This window comes from Erythrolamprus reginae, chromosome 1 (genome assembly GCF_031021105.1).
Source record: "Erythrolamprus reginae isolate rEryReg1 chromosome 1, rEryReg1.hap1, whole genome shotgun sequence".
Lineage (NCBI taxonomy): Eukaryota > Metazoa > Chordata > Lepidosauria > Squamata > Dipsadidae > Erythrolamprus > Erythrolamprus reginae.
The window spans coordinates 86,336,184-86,349,368 of NC_091950.1; the positions used below are offsets into that span (position 1 = coordinate 86,336,184).

The window sequence follows — 13,185 nt, forward strand, 5'->3', positions numbered from 1 at the left end:
ACATTTGAAATACTGTGTTCAGTTCTGGAGACCTCACCTACAAAAAGATATTGACAAAATTGAACGGGTCCAAAGACGGGCTACAAGAATGGTGGAAGGTCTTAAGCATAAACCGTATCAGGAAAGACTTAATGAACTCAATCTGTATAGTCTGGAGGACAGAAGGAAAAAGGGGACATGATCGAAACATTTAAATATGTTAAAGGGTTAAATAAGGTCCAGGAGGGAAGTGTTTTTAATAGGAAAGTGAACACAAGAACAAGGGGACACAATCTGAAGTTAGTTGGGGGGGAAATCAAAAGCAACATGAGAAAATATTATTTTTCTGAAAGAGTACTAGATGCTTGGAACAAACTTCCAGCAGACGTGGTTGGTAAATCCACAGTAACTGAATTAAAACATGCCTGGGATAAACATAGATCCATCCTAAGATAAAATACAGAAAATAGTATAAGGGCAGACTAGATGGATCATGAGGTCTTTTTCTGCCGTCAGTCTTCTATGTTTCTGTTTCTATAAAATAAATAAAAATAAATAAATAAATAAATTTACATTCTGTATACATTTACAGATGTTCCGTAAACAGCAAATAGCTATCCAAACAGCTTAGCCAACAGAAACAGCATCAGCATACACTACAAGTGGATTTTTCTTTCTAAAACAAAATCTCAGTAGAAAACAAGAACATTCAGACATACTTTCTTATCAGTGTCTTTCATCTCCTACATATACCTATCTCTCAGTCACAATTTTCATATCTGGATTCAAACAAACCTCACTCTGTATGATGATGAGATCAAAGCCATGTGTGACAACTTTTTACAAGTCCTGTTTTCAACTAACTGGTTTCTCCCTTTTTTTTTTTAGATAAGATAAAAAGAAGTGCATGCAGACCAGTATGAACAGCCTGTCCAGTGACTCTGCTTCTAGTTTTGTAGTTCTTACCTTCAGGAAAGTAGTAAGTGATTCCATTCTAGAAACCATTAGGTCCAAGTGATGCGCTATGAAGAACACTTCTAAAATAACAATGGCTCCTAAAAGATATTACCTAGCTTTGAAATGGAAAAAGTAGGTGTTACGAACGCTGAGTCAGAGCCCCACCTCTTGCAATTTCAGCAGCAGAAAGAATCCGTAGGCATGGAGCAAGTATAGAATTGCCTCTCTCAAAACTCCTAGTAAAAAATTGGGGTTAACCCCCCCCCCACTATATCTAGCAACTATTTTTAAAAAATGAGCTTTGATCTAATTAAAATCAGATCAAAGCTATTCAAATGTCAAGAACCTGCCAAGCATTGCACAGATCTCCAAAACATACTGTAGTATTCCTTAGTGCACGGAGCCTCTTTCCTTGATTACTACCTGCCTGAACGTTGGTAATGAAGCCACCAAATCGATACCGCTTGAGCATAGATAGTGCTGCTGTCTCTCAGATCATTCAAGGTACCTGCTGATTATAATTCTTTCTGTAACACCCTCAGGTTGGTAACCCTACAATCAGTCCTATCTCCAACCTCATTTAGTCGGACTGAGCCCTTCTGATTTCGCTGAGAAGTTCTGGTCTTTGAGGAAGGGCTGGGCAGAAGACATAAAACGTCTTGTTTTCTGTGTTAATTGCCATAACTGCAAAAGCAGTGTACCCAGTTGTTTGTTTGTTTATGTTTATTTAGATTTGTATGCCGCCCCTCTCCGCAGACTCGGGGCGGCTCACAACAAAGTGCAAAAAGACAATTTATAACAAATCTAAATTTCTACTAAAACATTTAAAACCCCATTTCTAAACACACATACATACACACATACCATTCATAGATTGTATATCCCCGGGGGAGATGTCTCAGTTCCCCCATGCCTGGCGACACAGGTGGGTCTTAAGGAGCTTGCGAAAGGCAAGGAGAGTAGGGGCCGTTCTAATCTCCAGGGGGAGTTGGTTCCAGAGGGTCGGGGCCGCCACAGAGAAGGCTCTTCCCCTGGGGCCCACCAACCGACATTGTTTAGTTGACGGGACCTGGAGAAGGCCCACTCTGTGGGACCTAATTGGTCGCTGGGATTCGTGCGGCAGCAGGCGGTCTCGGAGATATTCTGGTCCAGTGCCATGAAGGGCTTTAAAGGTCATAACCAAAACTTTGAATTGTGACCGGAAGTTGATCGGCAGCCAATGCAGACTGCGGAGTGTTGGTAAAACATGGGCATACCTAGGTAGGCCCATGACTGCTCTCGCAGCTGCATTCTGCACGATCTGAAGTTTCCGAACACTTTTCAAAGGTAGCCCCATGTAGAGAGCATTACAGTAGTCGAACCTCGAGGTGATGAGGGCATGAGTGACTGTGAGTAGCGAGTCCCGATCCAGATAGGGCCGCAACTGGTGCACCAGGCGAACCTGGGCAAACGCCCCCCTCGCCACAGCTGAAAGATGGTTCTCTAATGTGAGCTGTGGATCGAGGAGGACGCCCAAGTTGCGGACCCTCTCCGAGGGGGTCAATAATCCCCCCCCCCAGGGTAATGGAAGGACAGATGGAATTGTCCTTGGGAGGCAAAACCCACAGCCACTCCGTCTTATCCAGGTTGAGTTTGAGTCTGTTGACACCCATCCAGGCCCCAACAGCCTCCAGGCACCGGCACATCACTTCCACTGCTTCATTGACTGGACATGGGGTGGAGATGTAAAGCTGGGTATCATCAGCGTACTGATGATACCTCACCCCATGCCCTTGGATGATCTCACCCAGCGGTTTCATGTAGATATTAAATAGCAGGGGGGAGAGGACCGACCCCTGAGGCACCCCACAAGGGAGAGACCTCGGAGTCGACCTCTGACCCCCCACTAACACCGACTGCGACCGACCGGAGAGGTAGGAGGAGAACCACTGAAGAACAGTGCCCCCCACCCCCAACCCCTCCAGCCGGTGCAGAAGGATACCATGGTCGATGGTATCGAAAGCCGCTGAGAGGTCAAGAAGCACCAGGACAGAGGATAAACCCCTGTCCCGGGCCCGCCAGAGATCATCCATCAACGCGACCAAAGCAGTTTCCGTGCTGTAACCGGGCCTGAAACCCGACTGCTAGGGACCTAGATAATCGGCTTCTTCCAAGGATCGCTGGAGCTGGAGTGCCACCACTTTCTCGACAACCTTCCCCATAAAGGGAAGGTTGGAGACTGGCCGGTAGTTGTTAAGTACGGCTGGGTCCAGGGAAGGCTTCTTGAGGAAGGGGCGCACGAGCGCCTCTTTATAGGATGATGGAAAGGATCCCCTCCCCAAGGAAGCGTTGATAATCTCCTGGACCCAGCTCCGTGTCACCTCTCTGCTGGCCGAAACCAGCCAGGAGGGACACGGATCCAGTAAACAGGTGGCGGAACTCACAGCTCCAATGGCCTTGTCCACTTCATCAGGTGTCACCAGATCAAACTCTTCCCAGACAGATGGACAAGTACGGGCCCCAGTCACCTCAACTGACTCGTTGTCAGCCGACTCTGTTTTCCAATTGGAGTCGAGGTCCGCCCGGATCTGAGCGATTTTATCAGCGAAAAACGTGTTAAAATCCTCGGGACTACTCTGTAAGGGCTCCCCAACTCCCCTCTGATTAAGAAAGGAGCGGGTCACCCTAAACAGAGCGGCCGGGCGGGATTCCGCTGATGCAATCAAGGCGGCATGATACACGCATCTTGCCGCCTTGAGCGCCACTTTGTAAGTCTTAATAAAAGCTCTTACAAGTGTTCGATCAGATTCAGACTTACTCTTCCTCCATTGCTTCTCTAGATGTCTCTTCTGGCGTTTCAACTCCCGGAGCTCCTAGTTGAACCATGGAGCTCTACGGGGTCTAGCGCCACGGAGAGGTCGCAAAGGCGCAATCCGATCAAGAGCCTCCGCTGCAGCCTTGTTCCAGGCTTCTGCAAGAGACTCCGCCGAACTGTGGACGAGTGCATCTGGAATAACCCCAAGCGCCGTCTGAAAGCCCTCTGGGTCCATCAGGCGTCTGGGGCGGAACATCTTAATTGGTTCCGCCTCCCTGCGGGGAAGGATTGGAGCCAGGAAGTCAAGCCGTAGTAGGAAATGGTCTGACCATGACAAAGGCAATACTTCTAAGCCCCTTAGTCTCAGACCATTACTCAATTGCTCAGAGAGTTCAAATAAAAGAACTCTATGCCAGAGTAACATCAATTATCCCATCCAAAAAATCTTTTGATGAAGAGTACTTTCATCTAAGATTGTTCATCATTTTATTAATGGCATCATGGATTACATATTCATAGTTTGTTGAGCTACATTTCTCTGGATAATACTACTCTACAAACAATGACTTATAAACCACAATGGTTAAGCTCATACCATCTGGTTAGTCAAAACATTAGAGCTTAGCTTCATTTGTAAATCTCATAATTCATTCTAGATAAGCTTGGGTACACCAAGCTTATATATATAACTTCTGGAGGCAAATTGTTCCACTGATTAATTGTTCTAACTGTCAGGAAATTTCTCCTTAGTTCTAAGTTGCTTCTCTCCTTGATTTAATTTCCACCCATTGATTCTTGTTCTGCCCTCAGGTGCTTTGGAGAATAGCCTGACTCCCTCTTCTTTGTGACAACCTCTGAGATATTGGAACACTGCTATCATGTCTCCCCTGGTCCTTCTTTTCATTAAACTAGACATATGCACTTCCTGTAACCGTTCTTCATGTTTTAGGCCCCAGTCCCCTAATCATTTTTGCTGCTCTTCTCTGCACTCTTTCTAGAGTCTCAACATCTGATATGAATGATAGGAGTGTAGGTTGGACTTAAACCAGAGAGAATTGAATTAACTATAGAATTGTGTCTATGTATCCATATTTAATATAGAATTATAGATATATTTTCTTATTTTTGAAATGTCCTTGGTTTATTTATTTATTTATTTATTTATTTATTTATGTTTGTTTGTTTGTTTGTTTGTTTATTTCATTCATTCATTCATTCATTCATTCATTTATTGAATTTGTATGCCGCCCCTCTCCGCAGACTCTGGGTGGAATCCAGTAGTGAGTTCTAAATCCCATTGCTACAGGTTTGCGCGCGTTGGGCGCATGAAGTGTTCTGGGTGGCTGGGTGGAGCCTCCTGACGCCACTGCAACCAGTTCACCGAACCAAGCGAAACAGGGAACAAACCACCACTGGATGTATCTCTCACGTAGCATCATAAGCTTGTATACCCATAAAGTCCATTTTAAAATCTTATTTCAAACCTATCTGGGACCTTAGTCTGTTTGAACTTTCAAAAATCAGCATTTTGATCACCCCTTTGCCATTACCAAAAAGAACACTATAAACAATACAAATGTTAAAAACAATTAAAACAAGCTGCAGCTGCCAAAAAAGCCTACACAATTCTAGGCCGCGTAAACAGAGAGATAGAATCAATATCATGTGAACTGTTAATATCACTTTATAATGCCCTGGTAAGGCCACACCTGAAATACTGCATCCAGTTTTGGTCACCACAATGTAAAAAAAGATGTTGAGATTCTAGAAAGAGTGCAGAGAAGAGCAATAAAAAGGATTAGGGGACTTGAAAGTGATGTGCCGGTGCCTGGAGGTTGTTGGGGTCTGGATGGGTGTCAACAAGCTCAAACTCAACCCTGACAAAACAGAGTGGCTGTGGGTTTTGTCTCCCAAGGACAATCTCATCTGTCTGTACATTACCTTGGTGGGGATTATTGACCCCCTCGGAGAGGGTCCACGACTTGGGCATCCTCCTTGATCCACAGCTAACATTGGAACATAATCTTTCGGCTGTGGCAAGGAGGGCGTTTGCACAGGTTCGCCTGGTGTACCAGTTGCGGCCCTATTTGGACAGGGAGTCATTACTCACAGTCGCTCATGCCCTCATCACCTCGAGGTTCGACTACTGCAACGGTCTCTACATGGGGCTACCTTTGAAAAGTGTTTGGAAACTCCAGATCGTGCAGAATGCAGCTGCGAGAGCCATCATGGGGCTACCTAGATTCACCCACGTCTCTCCAACACTCCGTGGCCTGCACTGGCTGCTGATTAGTTTCCGGTCACAATTAAAAGTGTTGGTAATGACCTATAAAAGCCTACATGGCATCGGACCAGAATACCTCCGGAACAGTCTTCTGCCGCACAAATCCCAGCTGCTGATAAGGTCCCACAGAGTTGGCCTTCTCTGGGTCCCGTCAACTAAACAATGTCTTCTGTTGGGCCCCAGGGAAAGAGCCTTCTCTGTGGTGGGCCCGGCCTTCTGGAATCAACTCCCCCAAAGATTAGAACTGCCCTCACCCTCCTTGTCTTTTGTAAATTGCTTAAGACCCACCTATATCACCAGGCATAGGGGAATTGAGATACCCCCCAGGCTTTTATAGTTTATGTATGATATGCTTGTGTTGTATGGTTTTAATGATGGATTTTAGATGTTTTTTAAGTATTAGATTTGTTATATTGTTACTATTGTTGTTGTGAGTCTGCGCAGAGGGGCAGCATACAAATCTAATAAATTATTATTATTATTATTACTACTATTATTATTATTATTAATTAATTAATTAATTAATTATTATAGATACAACACATAAAGAACAGTGGCTGGAACTGGATATGTCTAGTCCAGTGGTTCCCAACCATTTTTTGACCATGCCCTACCTAAGCATCTCTAAAATCCTGATACCCCCCCATGACATATAATTCTTACTATTCAAAAAATGAACTCCTACTCATGTGCAAGAAGCCTAAAAGGCCATTAACTTGATTTAAACAAAGTTTCCATTGCCCCCATTAAAAATCGAATTGCCCTCCTGTGGGGCATGAGCCCCATGTTGGGAATGACTGGTCTAGTCTTATGAAAGGAAGGACTATGATATGATCTTAGGGGTTGTCACAAAGAACAGGGAGTCAAATTATTCTCCAAAGCACCTGAGGGCAGAACAAGAAGCAATGGGTGGAAACTAATAAAGGAGAGAAGCAACTTAGAACTAAGGAGAAATTTCCTGACATTTAGAGCAATTAATCAGTGGAACAAGTTGCCTCCAGAAGCTGTATGTGCTCCAACACTGGGAGTTTTTAAGAAGATGTTGGGTAACCATTTGTCTGAAGTGGTGTAGGGTTTCCTGACTAAGCAGCGGGTTGGACTAGAAGACCTCCAAGGTCCCTTCCAACCAGTGAAGGGCCGCTCATCTTTGGCACTACCGGTGCGCCCTCCGAGACCGTCAGAAGCATGTGTATATCTGGCGTGTATGCGTGTGCCCATTGTTGCAAGATTTGGCGCATGCACAGAAAGCAAAATCTTGTGCAAGGACATGCGTGTGAATGAGATTTTCATGATTTTCACCAATATTTTTGCTTCCATGCATGCGTGGAAGATTTAATTTGCTGTGCATGCCCAGAAGCCAAATCTCATATGGGGATACGTATGCGCACATCAGGGATGCCCAGCTGCATGCACATCCTGGAATTTCCTACCAGGAAGGAGCACCTGACCGCACCAGTTGCTGCCCACCACTGCTTCCAACTCCATCCCGGTAAGAAATTCCAGGATTTGCATGCAGATGCGCACCCCTGATGCATGCACACACCCCTCCATGTGAGATTTGGCTTCTGGGCATGCGCAGCAAATGAAATCTTGCATGAGGATGTTCGTGCAAGTGAGATTTCAGAGGTTTTTGCTGATTGTTTATTCTAAAATTAAAAGTGCACGATAGTATCACTAGGAGACCACAGTAATTCACAAGCAGCACAGCTCCACATCATTCTCTGATCTCCAAGCGATATAGGAAACCAGGTTTTTTTAATGGGGTATAATTTTTTTATTTTTTTTCCTCCACACCTTACAGAAATACAAATTCACATACCTTCAAATTAGAATACAATACAATATAGTATCAATTGATAAATTCTTAATCAAAATTCTTAATTATTTATCTTTTGGTACACATCATTTATCTTGTGCTACCTCCTTTTCTAATTTTGTCATCTGGATTTCAGAGATGGTTTTCTGTTCTCATTCTGGTTCAAAATGCTATTAGCTATCAAAATTTCTCTTGCCTATTTGCTTTTTTCTACTAAAACTATGCCATAGTGCTTCAATCCATTTCTTATATTCTTATCTCATTCATGTTTTAAACCCTCATTTTAATATGACTGCCCTTTACGAGGGAAGTTTCAAATTTACTTCTCTTCATACAACAAGAAAAAAAAAGTTGGTTCATATCATGCCTTTGATCTAATTATAACAATAGCAATACGTGGGGGGAGTTATTGTTAAGAATTTAAATTATATTATATTCTTTCTGTGCTTAAACATTATATCATTCCCTTCCTTTTACAAACATATCATTTCTAATTTAGCAAATCATAATTATTGTGTAACATATTTTTCTATTTATTTTTCACTGAAAGTATCTTCCATTATCAATCCCAGTACAATAATAATTTCCCCTAATCTACAGTATATGTTTTTCACTGTTATTCCTAGTGCAATAATCTATAACTTCCACTGTCAAACCCAGTGTAATAATCTTCCCTAGTCTATATATATCACTGTCATTCCCAGTGTAATAATCTTCCCTAATCTATTTGGTTTCACTGCCATTCGCAGTGTGATAAACTTCCCTAATCTATATATTTTCCCTAATCTATATATCTTCCCTATTCTATGTATCTTCCACCATTGAACTCATTGTGATAATTTAATTTATTTAATTTCACTGTAATTCCCAATGTAATACTCTTCCTTACTCTATATATCTTTCGCTATCATGCCAGGTTTTTGTGCCCTTTCAGAAGACCAGAAAAATCAGGGCCAGTTTGACCTCTGGGAGGGGGAGGATGTTCCACAGTAGGTGAAAAGGCCCTCCTCTTGGGTCCATCAGGCAACATTCTCTGGTGGACGAAACAAGTTTCTTCTTCTGGATCTGATGGGATGGGTCGAAGTCACTGGGTGAGGTGCAGTAGCAGGTTCCTACTGAAATGGTAAAGGGCACCACACCGGTAGTAAAAGTTGAGGTGCGCGCGCAGCTTTGGGTCTCTGTGCATCCACATGCATCCCAGTGGGTTTTTGCTTCTGCACATGTGCAGGAAGTAAAACCTTGTGAGGGGACATGCACACATGTTAGATTTTGGCAAATGTTTTGCTTCTGGGCATGCACAGAAGCAAAAACATGCTGGGACGTGCATATGCACATGCCAGAGACCCGAAGCTGTGCGCATAGCACAATGGTAGCAGCAATAAGTAGAATCTGCCCCTGGTGAGGTGGTCCCTCAAATAATTTGCCTCCATGCCATACAGATTTGTGTAAGTCCTTACCATCATCTTGAACTGGACCTGGAAGCAAACTGGTAACTAATGCAGCTTGTGGAGCAGAGGTTTAGCATGAGCATAATTGCCCACATTGCTGCATTTTGCAGCCCAGACATGATAATCCAAGTTAGCATAAGATAAATTATGATGACTCTTCGTTTGTATTTAATAGTTATGTCTTTATTGCACTCTGACTGACAATCCTGGGCCTAGAAAGTTGAGAACTAAGATGCCTTAAACAAGATCTAAGTATTGCCCACAAGATCATATGCTGCAACGTCCTGCCTGTCAGTGACTACTTCAGCTTCAACCACAACAACACAAGAGCACACAACATATTTAAACTTAATATTAACCGCTCCAAACTTGACTGTAAAAAATATGACTTCAGTAACCGAGTTGTCAAAGCGTGGAACTCATTACCGGACTCCATTGTGTCATGCCCAAACCCCCAACACTTTACCCTTAGATTATCCATGGTTGACCTATCCAGATTCCTAAGAGGTCAGTAAGGGGCGAGTACAAGTGCACTAGAGTGCCTTCCATCCTCTGTCCTATTGCTCTCCTATATCTCCTATACCTTTCTTCTATTCCTATATCTCTTCTTCTATTCTTTCATTGATATGTTCTATTACTATATCTTCTTTTCTATTCTTTCTTAGATATATTTTACTATGAGTATCTCCTCTATAACCTTCATCATGTATTTTACTATGTGTATATAGATATATACCCACTAAAACCCTCATTGTGTATTGGAATAAATAAATAAATAAATAAACAAACAAACAAACAAACAAATAAATAAATAAATAAATTTATTTATTTATTTATTTATTTATTTTTGGGTTATCATTTTGTGGTCAATCCCACATGTTCCAAATCTTAAATCTACCGTGTTATTGTTTGAGATATATTCTGGATGGTTTTGATTTATTTAGGTTAATCTCTCACACACATCATACCCACCCATATTGTTAGGTTAAATTAATTTAACAGCCTGTGGTATTGTGAAATATGTAATTATAAGCATAATGAAAGAGCAGTAGTGTACATGGTTGGCATGCAAAAGATTTCTTGATTCCTTTTTCATGGGGATAAAAAAGAAGTTTGTGTAAACCTGAAAAATTGCTTTCACTTCATGTAGTTCAGCCTTTTTTAACCCATTCCATTATAGTTGCATAACTTTCATCAAGCTTTGTGAAGATTCTGTAGCATTAGGTAATGTGTTAAATTGACAGAAGCTGCAATGTACTAAAATGCTTTTTAAGACATGTTCTGCCTGGCTCTATGGTAAGAGTCTCCGGAAAATTGAAGGGTACAATTTCAGACACACAACCACAAGAAGACATATATTTAATATATTTAAATATATCATTATCATTTCTTCCTTTTATACTGAGATTTAGGATTCAAGAAGTCATTTTATATCTTTATGCAATAGAAAGGTAGTGTATTCATTTAAGAACAACAACAACAAAATAATGCACAGGAGCTGCGCCTCCTACCCACCCCTAGTTATTCAGTATATGAAGATATTTTCTATTATGGACTGATAGAAAAAAGTCATCAGCCATTTTTCTACTTGCAGGACTCTAAGGAAATGGCATCCCTATTGAGCCTTACTAACCACTAGGCTAGTAATTACCATGTTAGTGGTTTGTATTAACCAAACAGGATGGTTTCACATCTTCTTTGATCACGATGGAAACATTGGGCATTATATTATCTGAATGATACTGCAAACTGATTGTGTGATTTGTAGAAATCAGAAAATAATTTCTAAAAGGTTATTTCTTGAGTGACTGAAAAAAAACAACCTTTTCTGACTTCTCCAAAGGAAAACCTCAGCTTCCATCTATATTTTTCTAACTTAATAGTTGCTTAAATATACACATCTTGACAGAATAACAGGAAAATCTTTTCAACATTTTGGCACTGGTCTGAGAAACTTCATTTGCATTTATGTTATACTAATAATTTCATGTTCACTTTTGGCATGGGTAGCATATTGCCAAATAGAAAATCAGAAGATTCAATTATCAGTTTCCTGTCTAGCACTATTTCCACCCTCCCTCCTCCCAGCCACAAAAGAAGTTTAACTACTCTACAATAGAGTCAGTATAAATAGGAGCCCATTCTTCTTTCTTGAGGGCAAGTGTTGCTTCTACTGAGATAAATAAGTCATCAAGTAGTTTATGCTTTTCTCAAGACGTAAGACACATTGTGAGTATGGGTACCTCTACTTATGAACTTAATTCGTTCTGTGACCAGGTTCTCAAGTGGAAAAGTTTGTAAGAAGAAGCAATTTTCCCCATAGGAATCGATGTAAAAGCAAATAATGTGCGCGATTGGGGAAATCACAGGGAAAGTGGAGGCCTGTTTCCTCCCAGGAGATTCCTAGAGAGGCCCAATGGAGGCTTCTCCCCGCCTTTTCTGGCCATGTTTCCTCCCAGGAGATTCCTAGGGAGGCCCCAAGGAGGCTTCTCCCTGCTTTTTCCGGTTACAGTTTGGAATGCTTGGGTTTGTAACTGGAAATTGGTTCTTGAGAAGAGGCAAAAAAATCTTGAACATCTGGTTCTTATCTGGAACAGTTCGTAAGTAGAGGCATTCATAGGTAGAGGTACCACTGTATATAAAAAGCTCCAGTTATTTGAATTTATCTTCCCTATGAAATAGTTTAAACAAACTATATCTGACCGGAAGCAGCTCCTTTGCTTCTAAAATAATCATGGGGAAATATGTTTGGTCCATGTTCATGTATTCTCAGATGATGGGATGGAGCCTTAAACATAAATGGTAGCTTAGCTTTTCAAGAACACAGCACTTCAAGAGAGGTGTAGGGTCCTTACTGCTCTCTGAACTTGGTTGTTTTTTGCAAATTTTTTATCATCCAACTATGTAATATCATCAGTGCTTGAAATGGGTCAATACATTGCTTGTATATAAACAAAGAACTAACCCAACAACAAGAGGCTGACTTGCTTCTTTAGTTCTATGCAAACTCCGCTCACCTGCCTATCTTTCTCCCACACCACACCCCATCTCTGCCTTTGGTTACCCTGTACAATATGGCCAAGATGAAACTTTATTTATTTGTATTTATTTATTTATTTATTTATTTATTTATTTATTTATTTATTTATTTATGCACGTATGAGAAAACAAGTATAAGTATGAACATAACATACAAACATATAAGTATAAACAGGTAAAGTATGAGTATGAATAATGGGAAATGAGTATGAATAATTGGGAACAGTAGGACAGGGAGGGTAGGCATGCTGATGTGCTTATGCACATCCCATTACAGACCTCTTAGGAATGGGGTGAGGTCCACACCAGACAGTTTTGGGGCTTGAGGATGAAACAAGAGAGTCAGGTTCTATATTCCAGGCATTGACCGCTTTGTTGTTGAACTCATACTTTCTGCAATCGAGTTTGGAGCAGTTTATTTTGAGTTTGTAATAATATTTCTTTAACATGCTGTTAATCAGATGTCCTTGATCTTGGTAGAATGAATAACTTTTTCTGAATTTCCATTTCAGAGGAAGGGTGTCTTATATCTGAGTAATGTGCTATAAGCATCACGAGTGATTATTGAAGACAGCTTCGGATGTATCCCATGGTAGCAACAAAGACATAAAGCTCAGGACTGGTATCTACATCATAAAGAGCACAGTATTATAATAATGATACCTCAAAATAAGGAAATTGATCAGATGGATTCTTGTTTGTAGAAGTCTGATACATTGATTTGCATTCCTGAAAATAACTACGAAAGGAGGACCAGCAGTTTCTTATTGGAGTCAAAATTGAATTGGTTTAGATTCCTGAATTCTCAACATATACACAACTACATTCCACCTCACATTCTGTATACATAGGGACACAGAGAAATGGA

At 41.3% G+C, this 13,185-nt stretch overlaps 1 protein-coding gene across 1 annotated transcript in view; it reads right to left on the reverse strand.

The window, feature by feature from the left end:
* The window catches only part of LOC139170400 (cytosolic phospholipase A2 epsilon-like), a 54,051-nt gene extending 53,067 nt beyond the window's left edge, over nucleotides 1-984 (reverse strand). The window contains exon 1 of the mRNA XM_070757595.1: nucleotides 946-984. Within this exon, the coding sequence (XP_070613696.1) occupies nucleotides 946-984 (39 nt within the window). The remainder of the gene's footprint in view (nucleotides 1-945) is intronic.
* Between the last annotated feature and the right edge of the window lie 12,201 nt (nucleotides 985-13,185).